General features: G+C 41.3%; 1 protein-coding gene across 1 annotated transcript; it reads left to right on the top strand.

Annotated features, from left to right (window-relative positions):
• Positions 1-5,529: 5,529 nt before the first annotated feature.
• nfatc4 (nuclear factor of activated T cells 4) lies at positions 5,530-19,329 on the top strand. Its single transcript, XM_070844813.1, has 13 exons — positions 5,530-5,794; positions 10,114-10,280; positions 10,964-11,476; positions 11,572-11,747; positions 12,521-12,683; positions 12,931-13,031; positions 14,496-14,597; positions 15,393-15,580; positions 15,734-15,874; positions 16,253-16,308; positions 16,428-16,554; positions 17,231-17,953; positions 19,071-19,329. Exons 1-13 carry the CDS (start codon positions 5,593-5,595, stop codon positions 19,139-19,141), a joined length of 2,730 nt encoding a protein of 909 aa, XP_070700914.1. The 5' UTR covers positions 5,530-5,592; the 3' UTR covers positions 19,142-19,329.
• The last annotated feature ends 697 nt before the right edge of the window (positions 19,330-20,026 follow it).

Genomic DNA, 20,026 nt, shown 5'->3' with positions numbered 1-20,026 from the left:
ACAGAGGAGTATAGGTGATTAAAATTCTTGCACAAGCACCCTGTGACATGGATGCTGGGCACACAAGCGCAAACATGCATACAGATAACACACACAGGTACACGCACATTCACATAAAACTCTCGCACTCACTAGTTTGTACAAGTCAGAGAGGAATGCTGGAAACAGGGAAGAAGTGGAGAAATGTGGAGACGCTCAAAGCTGAAGCTCCAGGACTGAGTGGGTGAGAAAGGGAAGGTCACGTGCCCTTGTTCAGTGACGTCATGGCTCACATTCATGCATTTTCACTCTCACAGATCGGACACAACCTTAGACAGCTTTATCTGATAGTTGTCTCTGATCTGTGTTAGCCGGCAAGCAGCTGTAATGGAGGAGCTGAACCCAGAATCAATTACAGTAATGATCTAAACCAAACACTCAATTCTTAATCACTTTGAAACGTTGCCTTAAAAGCTGTGTTTCAGTTGATTAAAGGGGAGCTCAAACATCAGTGTATGGTGAGAGTATGAATGCATAAAAAAAAATAAAGCCAGTATAAATGCCTTTGTGGCTCCTGAGTGAGTTTGTGAAGTCTGAGAAAAAATTAGGATGAAGACTCATAAGTGTAATTCCCAAATATCTTAATAAGTTACTCTGATCTGTAACTAATTTCTCTTTTTTTCTTAAGTAAAAAAAAGAGTAATTTGATAGTAAGATAACATTATGGAAATATGGAAAGTTCTGCACCTAATCAGCCTAAGGCTTCTTAATCATGCAATGAATATAACTTGATCACTTGTCCTCAAATGTAAACGCAGAGCTTGATAGTCAAACATTCTGCAGCCGCGCTACCTGCTCTGTGATACAAAACGTTAACGTCAACATGCAAAATACTCACAATGACGTGGGAAACGTGATGGTTAAACTTTAAGGGATCACCAAAGTCATCCTCTGGGTGTCATGAACATATACAGAAAACTGGTGGCAGTCTGCTACACAGTTGTTGAGGTATTTCACCAAAGTGGTGGAGTGAGCCGACAGACTGACTGGCTTAGTCTTTGACATGTTGCAAGTTAGCAAAGTAAACAGTACAACTACAAAAATGTAATAATCTAACAAACAGGGATGGATGTTTTTATTGTGCAAGCTGTGTTCTGCTAAATTAAGACATCAGGATTGGTAGCCGTGGGGGTCAGTCAGCTCATCCACAATGTAAAGAAGCATATAGAATATAAAGCATATAGATATAATGACTTGAACAAGTCATTTACAGTCATAGGAAACTGTAACTTCCTTTTCTGAGACCAACAAACACATAACCTCTGAAAATTGTGTTATCATTGTTTTGTTATGTATTTGTGGTGTTTTTTTTTACTTATTGAATAAGAGTATTTGGAAAATACTAGCTAAAATACAGAAATCATGTCAGTTGTTGCCACATTTTTGAAGGGCACTGTAAATTATGTCTGTTAGGAGGTGAGGGAGGGTGTGGTTCAGTTCCCTTTACACTGAAAATGACAGAAATGCATTCCGTCTCTCTCTGACTCACATCAATGTGTCAGGAGTCGAGTTGTGAAATATGTTCAGCACTTTCAATAATCTGAACCCTTCGGCTATGAAAGCAGAGTGGACTGTTGTGGAAAATTACAATAAAACTTTCTCTGACCACACGATGGCAACACGTGCACAGGAATCACTTCCTCCACTTCTCCTCCTCCTATAAACTTGACACTCAGCAGTTCCTCCTGTGTGTTGCACTCATCCATCACATTGCAGCCAGTCCTTTAAACAGTTTATTAGCCATTCAACTCCTCAGTTTCACAACCCTCCAAAACTTTCCAGGCTCCTAGTCTGAACAGCTGAAAATATGCCCACATACTGTACCTGCATGTAAGAAGTTACCTCAGCATTCAGTGTTCGATCACATATAAAAACACACAAAGCCAAAACAGCTTTTTTAGCCACTTCTGTAAACCCAGTTACTGTCTCTGTTTCCTGAGACAGTGTTTAGGTTTGGCTCCCTTTATGATGTCATAAGGGGGTCCGCTGATCATGTGACCTCCAGCCGTCCAGTAAGCTGACTCTCCTTGCCCACCAAAAACCTCCTGAGCCCACCTTGCTGTCTGCCTTTCTTTTTCCTCACTAACTCCAGCTCCCGGCAACAACTTGAAATTTGATGGAGCGCAGTAGCCAAGGAGTTGCTGTTCGTCTGGTTAAAAGGTATCATTAATGAGCCGCAGTCAAATCACTGCTGAATACTCATCATCTGTCTGACAGCTTCACCAGAGAAATATGTCAATGAGATTAATAATAAATTATGATTTCAGCTGTATTGAAACGCAAACAGCGGAGAAACTGGGCTCTGGGGTACATTTTTGTTGTTCGGTAACATTAGCATGCCAGTGCTGACAAATATCTCTAGGAAAATTAATTAAAAATGTCACAAAATAAAGCAATACCAATATGTAGAAATTATCTGTTACTCAGTTAATGTCATGCATTTAGAATTTTACTTAAGTAAAACTGCTAAATTAGCCTTAAAATATAATTAAAAATATACTTAAACTTACTAATACCTAAAGTTACCAAATCAATGCAGTGGAGTAAAAACTATAAAGTAGCAGAAAGCACCTTAAAATTGTACTTCAGTGCAGGACTTGAGTAAATGTAGACCTACTAGTTAGTTTCCACTATGGCCCAATGCAGAGGGCTCTGGCTAAAAAGGTTTTTTTCCACGACTCAGTGTGACGTAATCCAGCGAAGCGCTGGGACGTCCAGTCAAATGCAAGCAACTGCTTACTTGATTACTTACTTTTGTTTACCTTGTGATTGTTTAGATGGTGAAAATGATTGCCGTCATAACTTTAAGGAGTTGTAATATCCTGTGTCGAGATTCAAAGATTTATTTAATCATATTTTCATTATGTGCTGCAAACAGTGGGGGTGGTATACTCAAGAGGACATGCTAAAAGGCTAATGTGCTGATGTTTGTGTGGCTGTTTAGATTTTGCTGTTTTGTTTCTGTTCATTATTCCTGTTTACTGTAATGTGGTCCTGCTGCTGTAACTTGCTGTAAATTAGTTTTAACTGAGTAAAGCCACTTTAAATGTGATGGATTTTAACATCTGCAATGTTGCATTTAATCTTTTCCTGTATCATAAGATAGAAAGAAAGAAAAGAAAAGTAATAATGAAATAAGAGATAAAACAGTAAATATAATTTCACAGTATGTTCAACAGCAACAGTAACAATAGCTAGTTAACCAACCATGTCACAGACAAATGATCGGCCGTGTGTAACGCTACTGTCGCTGCAGCCTGAATTCAGCTGCAGGCTGATTGTGAGATGATTGCTTGTGCTGAGTTTTACAAGATTGCCGACAAAAGCTCCAGATCACAGGCTTGAATGGAAATCACTAATGTGTAAACTGTTCAAGGACGCGATCAGAGAACGATTATGTGATACAGTCTCAGAGCGGTCCAGTCTACTTCCTGCAGCTTGTGTGTTACAGTCTCCATCTCGTGGTGCTCAGAGGATGAGACACAGACTGACCAGCGTTACAGTCACACTCACTGTTAGAAATAAGCTAATGTTAGCTCGGTGACGTGTCGCAACAAATTGTAAACAGAGGCTCTGACTGTGGCCCTGTTGTTATGGTTACTCCAGCCAGTGCAATTAATCAATTTAGACAGTGCACAGACAGACTGACTGAAACTACTTAGTAGGTGTCCATTATCACTTTTTAACCCACACCCAGCAGCCAATCAGAGCCGAGTATTCATCCGGACCATGGTATATTAGAAAATTAAAGTACATATACTTATAGTTATGTGCTACTGTGTATTTGGTATCTTCTCAGTGGTGCCCAACACCTCCACACCAACACTGGCCATTGAATGTGACATAATGCAAGTGAATTATTCGCTGCAAATAGCAAAATTAATAGCTGCATAAGAGCCTCCAAACAAACAGACGACCCGACAAACAAACTGAATTCCCTTTGGATTCCTGTTTTGCTGCTTGTGTTTAGGAAATGTGCACTCTCCTTAATTTTGTTATAGTGGCCGATGGGGCCATATGGGGGTTTGGTCGGGGTATGGGTTATCAGATTCTGCCTTTGGCCTCAAAAATGCTTGCGTCGGTCCTGCTGGAGGCACTTTTTTTTTCTCTCCCCAAGCAGACTGCAACATCTTGAGACCAGTCCAGGATCCAAGGCCTGCCCACACAACCCCCAGAGAATGACAGGGAGAGTGAAACAGGCTCCCAGTTACACGCCAGTACAACATACGCCTGATGATTGTGAGAATCAGAGGAGGGCGAGGAAGGAGGACTGAGGAGGGGGTCGAAATGAGGGAGTGAGGAGGAGGAGGGGAGGGGGTGGTTAAGGAGCTGGACTGAAGCAGAGAGAGCCGGAGAGAGAGTGTTTATTTAAGTTTTTCGTCTCCTGACTCAGACAGAGAGCAGACTACAGAGGATAATGAGAAACAGATCTTTGGTGGAGAGGAAAGGAGGAAGGAGGGGAGACTCTTGAGAAGGAGGGACGAGGAGGGGTTGGTGGGGAGCAGAGAGGAAGGAGGAGTGGGGCAAATAAAAAAAAAAGAAGAAGAAGAAGACGTAAAGGGGGAGGAGAGGGAAGAGTGACAGCCAAAAAAGGGGGGCTGTCTTGTTCATCGCCACAGGAAATAGGCCCTCTTATGTTCACTAACTGACAGTTAACATCTCAGCCCTGGTGGCCATGCAGCCGGCCTACAATGGCAGGTTTTTTAGACAGTGAGCTGCTTGCCATGAGTCCTGCTCATGACTGGAATAATAATCATTAATGTTTTGGACTTAAATGTGTTAAAAAAAAAAAAAAAAGTTATTGATGCTGAGGATTATATGGAGCTAAACCTAAATCTGACACCAGAAAATGATGTTTAGATGATGTAAAATAAGATGTAGGATGTAAAGAAAAGGTGTTTTTTAAGAGTTTGATGTATGTTTTGGTGTATTAAATGACTGTGACGTGAGTTTGACTAAAGGAGAAACCTCCAGAGTGAGTGAGGAGGGGAGAGGAGGGAGGCTGGAGGTTGGGCAGGGGGGATTCATGACTGACACGCACAAGGTCCTATGGGGAATGAGTAACGGACCAACTGGAGCTGGGAAACCCACCCAAAGGCAATTAAGGGTAAAGGACGACAAAAATATTTTATAAACTTTTTTTTCTCCTCCTCCCTCTGTCCTGGCCGGGGAAGAAGAAGCTTTAGGGATGGCGATGGAGCAAGAATGAAAGACCCGGCTGCGTCTGGGAGGTATGTTTGGGGGGGGAGAAGATTGTGAGATATCCTGAGAAAAAGATTTGATATGCACTGCAAGGCATGAGGGCTGGAAAAAAGCTGCAAGTATCCGAGCAAGAAGCGGTCCTCATCGTGTGGAAAAGTTGCTGAAGTTACATCAAAACCTTCCAAGAGGAGGGATACTTGCGCTATGGCACGCACCTAGGAGAAAGAGAAAACTTTTGGGAATAAATCCGGGAAAGTTTCTTTTTCGAGGCGCACCAAGGACGTTGAAGCGTCGCAAGGAAGATAAGATTGTATCACTGTATCTGTATCCTGTCTGTGCTGCCGGAGGGCGATGGGGGCCGCGCCGGGCTCGGGCTGGGAGGAGGGCGAGTTCGAGTTCAAGCTGGTGTTTGAGGAGGATCCGTCGCCGCGGCGGAGCCAGGGCCCGTCCCCGGTGCGCACAGCCGAGCCGGAGAGCTCCGTTCCCGGGGAGGAGAGTGAGAGCGCCCTGCTGCAGCTGGAGCCCTCCAACAGCAGCAGCAGCAGCAGCCTGGGTTAGAGTCATTTATTGGATAGCTGAATGTGTTGAAGGGACACAGTGGATAGAGGAGAGTGGCATGACAGTGTTGCTGCTATTGCATGAGAACTTCAGTGTGTGTGTGACTGTGTGTGTTGTGTGTGTGTGTGTGTGTGCATGTGCTGTAGTGATGAGGGCCTTCATCTGCATGCCTGTGCTTATGTGATGTGTGTGTGTGTGTGTGTGTGTGTGTGTGTGTGTGTTTTGAGCTTGCATGTGAGTTGTGTGCGTGCCACTATCTGTAAGCATGTGAGCCTGAGTATATTGTTATTGTGTTATTTGTTTTGTGTTGTGTGTGCCAATGTGTGCACGTCTTACTGTATTCCAGTGTGTGAGTGCATTTGCATGCGTGTGTGATTGTGTGTGTGTGTGTGTGCGTGCAGCCCCAGACTCAATGTGTTTCTAATCAGCTGTGCGTGTGAGTAGAGTTAACAGCTGCCATCTGGGAAGGAACCTCAACCTCTGTGTACTGAACACGCACCACATACACACCTCCCTCCCTCCTTCACTCAACCTCCATCTCCCCCATTTTTCTCTCCTCACACACAAACACAATCACACACACACACACACACACACACACCTCGTATCCTCACATCCACTCTCTCATTTGTTTCCCGCCCACACTGGCATACAGTTGTATTACCACACCCAAGGCATGAAAGTGAACTGCAGGAGAAATAAGAGAGCGATTCTTCACTCTAGGTGATATGTTTTACTTTTCAGAGCATCTGCATTCACAGACTTGTTTTTTTAGACCTCCTGACACTTTGGTGTCACACCGAGGTATTCGCATTTATGTTCTCGGCTCTCAGTATCTTTTGATATAACATGCAAACAAGTTGGACACATTTTATTTTTGCTTGTGATCCCTGAAACATCTGGTCACTGGTTCAGCGTGTTGACTCCATGTGACCAGCTCCACCAAACAGTGATTTACTTTTATTTGTTTTATTAACTTACATGCTTGAAGAAGTCAAATGTGGGGCCGGTACTGCAAAACAGCACATCTGTAGATACAGAGCACCGGTTCAGCACCAGTGCTCTTTTTTCACAGATTTAAAACGTTCATATCTCGCTGCATTGAGCTCTGAAGAATCTTTTTTCTAAAAGGTAACATGAGGCCACAGATTGTTGTTGTGCCAAAAAATCAGTCGGTAGTGCAGAAACACTGATTTTGATCATTACAGGGGTGAAAAAAAATTATTTGATGTCGATCAGTAACATTTCATCCAATACTGGTTCTTTATAAGATCGGTATTGGCCCTTGTTAAATTATTCACTATTAAAGTAGTGCCTCAAAATATAAACACAGTTTGTAGCAGAAATCGTTTCTGTTTTGTGATACTATTCATCGTCTCAGGATTCCCTCTTCTCATTCCTTCTGCTGGTATTAGAGTGTATTAAATATGTTAGACTTGAATATGTTAGACTTATTGTGTTCAATAACTGTAGCAATAAAATCTTTTGCTGTTTGAACACAACATTTTGAAAGTTTCATAAATAGTTTTAAACACCCACATGAGGTCAAATTTGATATTCATTTTAAAAAGAAAAAGAGTTGGAGGAAAGTCTGACAAAAAAAAAAGGCAAAGATTTGTAGCAGAAAGATGACAAGACTAAATAAAACACACAACATACCTCAAATTACACATCATAATGTAAATAAACAGACTAAATGACCAAAATACTGCTGGTTAAATTAGGTTATGTTAGATTCAGTTTAATTGGTTAAATTAGATCACATGGATACTTGGACACAGATTTCTATATATCAATAAAACAAAGCCAAACCCATACTTACAAATGATTGGCAGTAAAGTTTATTATATCATTTGGCCTCCTGAAGGTGTTATTTTGAAGGTAATGTTATAGGTTGTGATGCTCCAGTGACTTCCTGTTGTACATAGTTGATTGCTTTTGATAGGACCGTGCTACAGATGTTTCCTAGCAACCAGGTTACACGTTACTGATATATTGAAACCAGATTTACTGAATCTGTAGTTTGAAACTAGCTACAGGAGTTACTGCTCTCTACATAAATATGATTTTAAATCTGTCATACATATAAATGACCCACTGAACGTGTACAATAATTCAGGTACATTTTGAAAGTAATAAACTCTTTTGCTGGTCAAATAAATTATTGTTTCCTAAATAGTTATATGAGGCCTGGAGAGTTTAAACTATCCATAATTTTAAAGGGAAAAAAGCCACATCCGGAGGGATGACAAACGTTTGTGTTCAGTGCAGCAAAAGTGTTTAATTTTCTTGCTTATTTTCCCAGTTAATCATCTTGTGACCCCATGTGGCGTTCCTTACCCACACCGCTGATTTTAACTTTGTGTGTGGGGTTCAGCTAAGGACACTGAACAAAATATTACAGTACATTAGATCTGTTGGATTTAAGATCAGCTTTATAGTGCTCAATAAGTGTTGGGTACATTTTCGTAGCTCATAAACTCCTCTGCTGGTCTGTACACAAACATTTAAATCATTGTTTCATGTGAAAAAAATCCTCCAGCAGAAGAGTTGCCTCAGCACTGCAGCTTTAATCACTTGGAAATATTTCTGTTGCCAGGAAACATTTGAGGAGATTTTTCACCCCAAGTCTTAATTTGTTGGCAGATGTTGTTGTGTGTGTCCGTGTTGCCCAAAAATTGCCTGTGTGGCGCGACGCCACTGCAATGCAACACTGATCAGTTGGAGCCTCTCTTATTACAGAGTAACTACTGTTTGGCTCCATGTGGAGGCCGCCCGCACCACGCAGGGGAAATGTTGTGGTGACAACTGTGGTCTCGAGGGGTCGTGTCTTCATTCGGATGAAAAGTTTTGCTCTCTGAAACGTTTTTAAAATGAGACGTAGAAAAGCCCCAAATCTGTCGGGACCAGCAGTAGTTTGAGTTTGTGATTCACAGTTAAGATTCCCACTTCACCCTTTAATCCACTTTCTGTGGCCATAATACATGAAAAAATGTATTGAAAGACTTCCTCACACTCAAAGTAGTCTTTAAAAATTGTTTAGTAAATTCAGTTAATTGACTGTGTGAGACTATAGAACATAAAACCAAATCTTACTTTGTTAAGTTGTTTTTTCCCTGCAAATACTTATCTTATCATTAATCTGATGTACCTTATATAGTCACTTTTGATATTTCTGAGCAGATTTTAAAAGATAAAAAAGAATGAATTTTTTAATTTACCAAAATGTTCTGTGCTGTCTTGCATAGAATAAGAAAGCATTCATCTATTTGAGGTGAAATAGATAACAATATTAAGGCAATTACCATATTATTATATCAATTAATATAAAAAAAACCCCATCAATTTGAAGGAATAGTTTGAAATTTTGTAAGTATTGCTGAGATTTACATGTTTGTGCATTGTACGACTGCAGCCAGTTAGCTTAGCTTAGCATAAACACTAGAAAAAAAGGGAAACAGCTAGCATGGCACATAAACACCCCTAAAACCACAACGTATCATTTTTACATTTTGTTTGGTCTTTGTGTGGATTAGAGAGATGCAAATGTAAATTAGCCCCAGAGGTGCTGCTAGGTGGATTTAGTTACCTTCCAAAGGAGCCAGATTAGCTGTTTCCAGTCTATATGCTAAACTATGATAACTGTCTCCATAATCTTATTTCACCTAAAGTCAAACTACTTCTTCATATTAAAAGTGACATAAGGCTGTACTTGTTTCAAAGCTGTGCACTTCCTTAGGAGAAGTTCCAGTTGGACAGTTGCATCATTTCATATGGCCACAATTACAGATCAGTAAATGAGGGAAAATGATGTGTAATGAATGATGTAGGCATGTTGATGATAAAAAAAAAAATGGATCTTAAATTACCACAGATTGTGTTTACTGTAGTTTGATTGACAAATAATGAGTCTTTCTCATGCAAGATGTAAAAGAACAGCAGGTTTTAAGAGCTAACTGTCATTTTGTGGTTGTGTGTGGGGGGGGGTGATTAATGGGAGGTCACATGACCCCAAAACCCACAACATTTGATATAAAAAGAAAGTGTGTTTTAGCAAAAGAAAAAAAAATATATAAAAAATATCTAGAAAGCAGCCAGAAAATAAATTGTTGCCATGTGGAAGTAAAGGTGTGTATTGATACTGATTTTCACCATTTTGTAACCCAACAACACCAACTTTTGTGTGCAGTTGTGATACTTTTGTCAACAAGAGCCAATCTGTGCTTGTGTTTGCCGTTTCATTTTTCTAATCATATTTTGGTGCCAGAGTTTGTCACGTTTCCACAGTTTCACTCTGATAAGTCTTTCCATCAGTTACAGATAGCCACATGGCTGCCACTCCTGCAGGACACTCAATCAGCATCCCCAGCCCGCCAGCCTCGGCCAATCAGCGGGCTGGGATGCACTCCCCACCTCCACGCAGGGCTCCTGTCAGAGAGTTCAGCGGGACCTATGAGAGCCTGCCGGCGCGCTCTGTACAGGTGAGATGACCTGTTTACATGTCCTGCTCTTTTATAATCAGAGGGTTTGAACCTGAAAAAACCAAAGAAGTTTGTTGACCGTTCTGCACATTTTGCATATTTTACCACATTAAGTACAGAATACAGTGAGGTGAGCCACTGTTGACTTTGTCCGTACAGTGACAGTAGGAGTGAAATTAAGTTTATCACTAACAGCAAATACAGTGAAAACTACTGTTCAGTGGCTCAGCCAAGAGAAGTGATTCATACAAGTGGTAGATTTTGTACATCAGGAAAGTGAAATAAAAAGCTGCGTCAAACATAGAAATAGATGCAAAAATCCAGAATGTCCCTTTAGCTTTTTGTTTGGACCTCTAAAACTGAATGGTGATACTGTAGGTCTGCAACAAGTTAAGGTTTTCGTTTGTCAATCAATACATTTTTTGGTTCTTTTTATTTGCTTGATTTTATGTTAGAAAACAGTGAAAAGTGACCATCGCAGACATCTCCTCATTGTTTGTTTTGTGAGAACAGTTCTAAATCTAAAAGTTATTTGATCTCCAGGCAAAATCAGCAAATACTCACATTTGAGAGGCTCGAAAAGGCAAATATTTGGCATTTTGATTTATGACTTGAACAGATGATTAAAAGTCACAACTGAGAAAATTAAAGGCAGCTTTTGCTCGCTCTCATCTTCCCTCCAGGTTTCAGAGTCTCGTGTGGTTGAGTGTCCAAGCATCCAGATAACCACCATCTCCCCTGAAGACGACCCAACACCCACCATTTCCAGTTATTGGGACATGGGTAACGGTGGCGGGTGGGACCGAGAGCGCCTCTACCTCCCCCTGCTGGACCCCTTTACATACCGAGACAGATGCCCTGGCTCCCTCAGCCCCAGCCCTGCCTCAAGCCCTTCCTCCCGCGGCTGGCTCAGCCCCGCCTCCAGCTGTGACTCCCTGCTGGTGGAGGAGGAGGATCTGAACGAAGCCGCAATCAACTTCGGGCTCTCGCCATCCTCGAGGCCCACCTCCCCCGGGGGTAAAAAGCGTAGAAACTCCCCTTTGGCCTCCCCCTGTACTTCTCGGAGGGGCAGTTACTCAGAGGACCTGCAGGGATGCAACCTCGAAGGTGGAGACTCCACCACTTTGTCACAGGCTCCGCCCAGCAGCTGTGAGCTCAGCATCCCTCAGAAAACCAGGAAGACGTCATTGGAGCAGGTAAAGATGTTGACTCCATATTAAAGATGCTAAAAACATTAAAAGGTTTAAAACAAATGCATTACACCATGCACACCATGCTTCCTGTCTTCCAGTTGTCTCCCAGGGAGGTGGACCAGGAGCAGGCTCCAGGCCACAGCTCCCCCTGCCTGCTGCCAGAGACCCAGCAGACCAGGAGAGAGCCTCCCTCGCTGGGCATGGACTACCTCTCTGTGCCCCCTGCTCTAGCATGGGGCCGGACCCGAGCCAGCGCCCACAGCCCTCTGTTCAGGCACGAATACACACCACCACATATATGATGATATACATCAGAAATCATCATTTGAAGCTCCATATTGATGATGTGGTAAAGGACTTGTTACCCAAATAAAAAAGAAAAGAGTATGGACTACCAGTTTGTCTTTCCAGAAACAGTGTCTCCATCACTCTAAAATCTGAATATAAATATGATATACAACATACATAATACAGGTCTGTTTTGCACCTGTCACGTTTGCATGAGTAAATTATATGTTAATGTCATTATTTGACCTGCAAAATAGTTATTCAGTGGCTTCTAACAACAAACAGCAAAAACAGCAAACAAAAACAAGTAACAAAAATAAATACCATACTTAAATACAATATCTTGCACAGTGTACATACATGAATTACTTGCATAATGGTCTAAAAAGGGGTGCCAAGTTTATCAAAGAGCCCTTAACTGTGAATCAGATTTTTTTCTAATTTGAGAACTGACATTAGCTCATGAACTCAGCATGAATGAAATGGAGGGGTGGAGGATTTCCAGCGAAGAAGAAGTAGCTGACAGGCTGGTAATGTTGACTATATGATTAAATCTGATCAATGTCTGGATGTTGCAATAACAGGATCTGGGTCAACCTTTTTTTTTTTACACAAATAGGAGAATTTGTTAAAGATCTCCAACCAGAGTGTGTACAATTTTGGGCATGTCCAAAACATATGGCCTTCTGTTACTCTAACAATCAATGCCAAAACAACCGAAACTGTCTCATGTCCTGCACTGATCTGATACACTTGTAGGTCTAACGCTCTGCCGCCACTCGACTGGCCGCTGCCGTCCCAGTTTGACCAGTACGAGCTGCGTATCGAGGTGCAGCCCCGTCCACACCACAGAGCCCACTATGAGACCGAGGGGAGCAGAGGAGCCGTGAAGGCTGCACCCACGGGACACCCTGTTGTCAAGGTGACAGATTTAAAAAGTTGTGACAGTGCTGCGTAGACATGCTGCATAAACTTGTGTATTCATCAAACAGTTGCTTTTGTATTGAGATTATTTAAACACTCTGTATTGAGTGTAATGTCTATTGCAGCTGAAGTAGAACTGTGGTTTGAATGTTGTGTTTTCACTGTACTGGAGCAAAGTCTTGTGACACGTGTTGTGGCCTCATCGCAGTTTGATTTCGTCCCTCACACTGTGTCTCTCTGTGCAGCTGTGTGGATACACGGAGAGGAAACCGCTCTCCCTTCAGGTTTTCGTTGGAACAGCTGACGACCGATCGATCAGGCCACATCCCTTCTATCAGATCCACAGGTACTGAGCCGTATTCCTATTTAAAACCAAGCTTAATCCTCAACATCCTTCTGTCGTACGTTAATATTCACGGGACGCAACATATGACCGCTGTGGCTTTAACCATTGCGTAACTTACCACCAGCTGCTTCTAGTGTTGGTCCAGGAAATTTCTTGCACCAGTTGGTCTCAATGTAGCCTGCTCTGGATGAGAACATCAGCTTCATGTAGAAAACCTCTGAAAATGGTTGCACAATAGAGCATCAGAGGTCCGTTCATCTAAACTGCAGACCTGTGGGTTATTTTGGGACATCAACAGCATTAGATTTGTGTGTTTTAGTAATCAGTTTTCCTTCCCACTCGCTTAATTCTTCTTTTCATGAATGGCGCGTAAACTTAAAGCTGTTCAATTTTTGCACACTAGACCAATAATTTAAGATTAATTAATTTAACTGAAAATTATGTTTAGGGCTAGATACAGATTATTTATTATCAATTAATCTATGAATTATTTAGAATGTATAATAGTTATTTAAATATATGTACACTGTTGCCCATAAAGTTGGAATAATTGTTCAATACCCCCAATTTAGTTAAAGCCTGAATACGCAGTTTGCAAAGGTTAATTGTGGTTTAAGTTTCACTGTGATATGTTTGGAAGAGTTTGATCAATAAAGTTGAGATGATATACACTTTATTTATCAAGAATAAATCACATTGTCACAATCATTTCATGAGAAGAGGTAAAAAACATTTGATTCCAACTTTATGGGCAACAGTGTATATATATTATATATTTATATAAAATATGGCAGAGAGAGCAAGAAGAAATGCCCTCACATGCTTTGGCTCTAGAGGTGATATTTCTTGTTTTATCCGAAACAGTCCAAAAGATAAGATGTTCCTTTATTAGCCCCATGGTTGGGGAAATTTACAGCATTACAGCAGCAACAGTGGGTGGCAGAAGTAAAGCGTTCAATATGACAATGAATAATAAACTCATGGACAGTGATATACACAGGAGTAGATATGAAAATAATAACAATTTTAACAAGAGGAAGTATAAAAATAGGAACACTGTACACGGGGGGGGGGGATTTTTAAAAAAATTTAATAATACAAAAATGTATTGCGTATGCTGGAGTGATGTTGCTCTGTCAATATTTATATATATATGTATATATTGCACAGAGTGAGGTTGCTCAAAAGGGTATTCAAATGTACAATTAAAATAAATTAATTAATTTGCATTTGAGTATCAGTAACTCCTCTATGTTGGATATTTTTTCTTCATAAATAACCTAGATTATCCGTAAATTGACAGATTTCTTGTTAATCTGTAACAGATTACCTCTTTAATCAGGATTGTGAGTTTCTGCATGCACTTTGTGAAAGTTTGCAGGGTAAAGCTCGGACGGAGTCTTTGATTCAGCCTAAAAACAGTCAATGGAGGGCTGTTTAATTTAGCTGTTTCTCTCCTCTCAGGGTGACGGGGAAGATGGTGGGTACAGCCAGTCATGAGAGCGTCCAGGCGGGGACCAAACTGCTGGACATCCCCCTCAACCCTGAGAACAACATGACTGCACTGTGAGTAGGACAGAGACGGGAAACTTCTCCTCTACAAGCCCACAGAACAAAATGTTTTAATTTGTGCATGAGATTCTGTCCTGTGCTACACTTTCAAGGCTAATTTGAAGTCTCCAGTCAGAGATGGGCACACATCAAAAAATATCTTCACACAAATTACAAATAGTTACTTATCAAATGTAGTAAAATTAAAGACAAAATGCTGGAATGAGGAAGTGCATTTGAGTAAAACACAGGTGATTTGTAATTTGACGAAGCAAGAATGAGTTTTGTACAGACTTATATCATCCCATTTTAGGCCTTTAGTAGCCCAGTAGCACTGAAAGGATGAACTCTGCTGATTTCCTACACCATAGATTAGAAGTGGCCAATCAGGACATTTTGGAAGTACATTTTGGTATTTCTGTGTAATTCAGACATTCAGTATATCAGATCATATTTTGATGATCTTATTATCTTTGATCTTTGCATCAAACACCAAAGCAGCTTCTATCCTCAAGCTCTGTCCAACAAAATACAAATTACAAAATACTAAAAAGTAATCAAATATGTATTGTGAAATAAATGCAATTTAATTGAAACACTGTCCATCTCTGTCTACAGTATATGGTTTAGAAGCAGGCTGATCACGTCGATTAATTCACTGGACCTGTGTTTATGCATGTGACTAAATGACACTAAACAACAATGGCCGAGTGCCAGTGAGCAAGGCGCTGAACCGCCGCCACAACCAGTGATGCTGAGAGCACGATGCAGCTGCATGAATCATGTATGAAAACACTCTCTGTGTCGTAGCATCGACTGTGCCGGGATTCTGAAGCTGAGGAACTCAGACATCGAGCTGAGGAAAGGAGAGACAGACGTCGGAAGGAAGAACACACGAGTGCGTTTGGTGTTTCGTACCCACCTCCCTCTCGCGCCCCCCGTGGCACCGCCTGGCCGAGTCCTGGCTCTGCAGGTCGCCTCCCTCCCCATCGAATGCTGTGAGTAGCTGATAAACCTTTACATAATATTTACCAAAGCTGGTTGTTAAAGTGGCAGAATTCTTTAAAATCTACACATGCTGGCTTTAAATGAGGAGCACGTTTTGTTGTAGTGAGGGTCATGTTTAATTTTCCCTCCTCTCCCTGCCTCAGCCCAGCGTTCGGCTCAGGAGCTGCCCGTCATCGAGACCGTCAGTCTTACTTCCTGCTCTGTGGAGGGAGGGGAGGAGCTATTGCTGAGCGGCACCAACTTCCTGCCAATCTCCAGAGTCCTTTTCATGGAGCGAGGGACAGGTAAAGGTTATATAAGTATTACAGTACTACAAAAGGTTAAAAATGTGTTGTGAAACTGTCTCAGATGGACAGTGAGGGGGTTTTCATGATCCTGAATGCACAACATAGATACAGACACAAACACAGACATTTTTTTACAATCATGGTTTGAGAGTGCTGGTTTACGAACTGATCATCATTTATCTTGGTAAAAAGCAGTGAAGTTGGAGAAATAATCACATTTTACATCTTTCTTTATTAAAAATGAGTGTTTGCCTATAAAATCGCCAAATCATATTAAAGCAGTTCAACTGAGTGGGTTTCTATGTGTGTGATGTTTGTGTGTGTGTGTGTGTATGTAGATTATACTAATTTCAACCTTGTGTTCATGTCTATTAGATGGTAAATTACAGTGGGAGGAGGAGGCTCATGTTGACCGTGAAAACAGCAATGAGGTAATGTTGTGATATCAACCCAAAAACTGTCCAAAATATACACCCAGATAAAACTAAACCGTCCGATGGATCTCCTCTAATCTGTAATAATCTGTCTCCATGCCTCTGTCTTGTGATAGTGTTTGCTGTGTGTGAGGGTCCCCGCCTACAGCGACCTGTCCGTCAGTCGGCCGGTGTCGGTTAGTCTTTACGTGTCCAACGGGAAGAGGAAAAGGAGCAGCACCCACTGCTTCAAGTATCTCCCCAGTGAGTGTTCACTTCTCCCCCCGTCTCTCTCCCCTCTGACGTGGCTTCTGTTCAGTTCATGTGTCTAAATGTGGACATGATGTTACCATCAACCCTGATATTTAGTGAGATTCTCTTCCCAAATACAATCAACTGCACTTACTGGTATATTAATATATGCTTTAATAAACATATATTTTACCAAATACAAACATTACGTCAATTAGAATAGAATAGATTGAAAATAAATAAACTTTTGAAAGAAAGGGAAGAAACTAATTTGAAATCTTTTTGTACATGATTTTATTCTACTACAACTATACAATAATTTTACTTTCTGAATTGAATATTTACGAATAATTAAGCCTCAGGGTGTGGATTTTCCAATTTATTGTGATTTATGTCAATGAAGAGTCTAAATGAATATTTCTCATCCTTGTTATGTGCATTTGGAGGTTTCTACTACAAAATATTGCCAAATACAACAATCCTTTGTAAACATATTCAGTGAAACATTTGATTACACATTTACATAACTATGAAAGATAAAATAAAAAGTGGATTAAAACAGAACTACTGAAAAAAAGCCATAATATAAGAAAATACCATGCTGCATTCAGAGTCTGTATTCTGAGGAAATAAAATACAATAAATAGAAATAGTATATGCACTTATTTATATATGTTTCCCCTCGCAGTTATGTTCAAAGAGGAGGACCCGCTGCTGTCCCGGCCCTCTGTGCTGCCTCTGGATGGGGGGACTGTTTGTCCTGTGGGGGGTCAACCCAGGCTGGACGGGGGCTTCCACGTGAGAAGCGACCCCATGGCTGACGATCGAGGCCTGTCCTTCCACCTGCCCCCCTACCCCTCCACCTACTCCCCTCCCTGCCCCACTATGGGTTACCATGAGGAGTACTGCTCTAAACCTAGTGCTGTGGCGGAGGAGCCCGGCGGGTCCAGGGCGACCCTGTCCGAGCGTCACCCCAGCTTCGAGAACCTGGAGCTGGGCTTCACCGAGCTCCTCCCCCCGCTGTACCCCCGCGGCCCGCAGCCTCCTTCCCCCTCCCCGTCCCCGTGGCTGGACTCACCCTACCTGTCCTCCTCCCCCTCTCCCTCCCACTCCTCCTCTCTCAGCCCGTTTCCTGCTGGCAGTCCCATCTCGACCTCCCCTCTTCCTCCCATCCCCACCTCCCCTTACCCCCAGTACTCTGCTTATACTCAGGAGGTGTGTCCCTCCCCTCCCTCCAATCCCAGCCCATATCAGGACATCTGCCCAGCACCCTACTCCAGCTACGATGGCTGGGACACCCAGGCAAGGGTGCTTGGGACGGGGCATGGAGGGGAGAGGGATGACAAGACCCTGGAGTGCCCCCTGGAGTTTACCAGCTCTGCCTCTATGCACCACATTACATTTGAAGAAGGTGAGTTGCATGTATATGTCTTTACCTTAACAGTGTCATCATGTACAGCATGTATGGTTGGACGAGAGGGAGGATGAATATTGGAACAGACTGGTGGATGGATAAATAAATGGTTATGTCCATAGCTGAGGATTATGTCAAATCCCGGATTTTGTTGCCTTCATAATCACCACAGGTTTAGATTCTAAAACTAGCGTCTGTAATTGTATTTTTTATTGATAATGAGTAATTTTTCATCCATTAGTATGTTATACCGTGGTAGGAGATGCTCTTCACTCACTGCTGTTGACAACCAAAGTATGGAAAAGTCACATCGGTGCCAGCTAAACTTTATCACATATGAAACTATATTCTTACGTTCACATCATCTGCTTGGTCAGTTACAGTTTAACCACATACTGAAACCCACTCGATGCTCTGTCATTGTTGTTAAAGTTTGAACCAACAAAAACTTAGCAGATGTCAGTTTTAATCCTGTAATTTGTGTTTTTAACTCTTCATTAAAAAGTAAATTACAAAATAATAAATGATCATTTAAAACAATTTCAAAGAATCTGATAACAATATATCTCAGCTATTCTTTTTTTTTACATTTTTGTTTTTATTCTACTTTTTAAACAAATTCAAAAAAACAATAAATAAAGAAATATAAATCTAGATATAATATTAATAATATACATATTTTTTTATAAAGATCGCTCAAATTAGTTTTGGAACCAAGATATGCACTAAGTGGGGCCTTTAAAAATTGAAAAATAAAATTGTCTGTGTTGTCTGGTGGATAAATGACGGCACTCAACTCTAAAACTACCTCAAACATTTCTTTGCATTTCTCTGCTGCATTTCCTTGGTGTATACACCAGTGAGGATACATTGGTGATAAGATAATACCTCAGCTGATTGTATCTTGCACTTTCTGCAGGATTGTGATATAAACGACAAAGCAGCACATTGACCTACCTGTAAAATGATTTACAGGTTACTGCTGCACGTACAGCTCGATTATCTTTGATTGTAGAGACGCACAAGCTGAACAAACTGCTCTAATGAGCGTTTGATGAGGTGGATGAAACGATGCAGTGATGAAGAGTTGTGACTGTCTCCTCTCCCTCCACAGTGACGGAGTTCATCGGGGAGGATATCCAGTCCTACCAGTCGGGCTCACAGATGGACAACCAGCCAAACTGAGCTCAGAGCAGCTCGTCCCCCATTTGATATTCAGCATGATTTTAAATCCATTAAGATGCATCACTCCAGTTACATGAGATATTGACAGGGGGATTTTATTTGACCAGGACACTGTTGTAATTATGACCACAGGTAACTGTTTTATGGTTTTATAAAGGGAAACTAATGTTTTTAACATGTTTTCAATATAAATTATACAAGAAAGTGTTTGGGTTTGGTGTGTCTATGTGTTTTTCTTTAAAAAACAAGAACAAAATTAACATTCATGCAAGGTGAATCCGCAAAGGAGGGACTGAAGGTTAATGGTTTAAACCCTATGGTAAGCTAAATGGTTTAGTTAGATATTATGCAAGATGCCGTATTCTGTACAATCCCACATAACTGTATCAATATATTTAGTTCTTTTAAAAAGAGACAATTATTTATTTTGCCTGAAAGTGTTTTTATTCTAAGAATACACAAGCAGAAACTTAAATCATCCTGAAGTAAGACACATTTTTCTGCTAAGTTCCTGGATGTGATAGAAACTGAGTGATGGCAACAAGATTTAGGATCCTGTGTTGCCCACTAGCAGCAGCTATTTCAGATTTTTTTTTCTGGCATGCCAGATTTATACACAAGGGATAACTTATTAGCAGAGAGAGAAAATGACTAAAAGACTTAACTGAAGACAAAGTTTATGATTCCTCTCATCTCAGTTGATGTTTCGTCTGTGGCTGATGTGAAGACAAAGTGGTGGTTTGACCTCATGAAAGGATGAGGTGATGCGGCTGTGACTGCTGAAGCTGTTTGAAAGGTTTATATGAAAGATGGTTTGTTAGATCCTCTCTGTGCAGAGCGAGCTCGTCTTGAAGAACAGTGCCACCTGTGGGAACTCAAGACTAG

The sequence above is a fragment of the Pempheris klunzingeri genome, chromosome 15 (assembly GCF_042242105.1).
Source record: "Pempheris klunzingeri isolate RE-2024b chromosome 15, fPemKlu1.hap1, whole genome shotgun sequence".
Lineage (NCBI taxonomy): Eukaryota > Metazoa > Chordata > Actinopteri > Acropomatiformes > Pempheridae > Pempheris > Pempheris klunzingeri.
The sequence above is the reverse complement of the archived record's forward strand: the minus strand, read 5'-3'. Positions and strand labels throughout refer to the sequence as shown.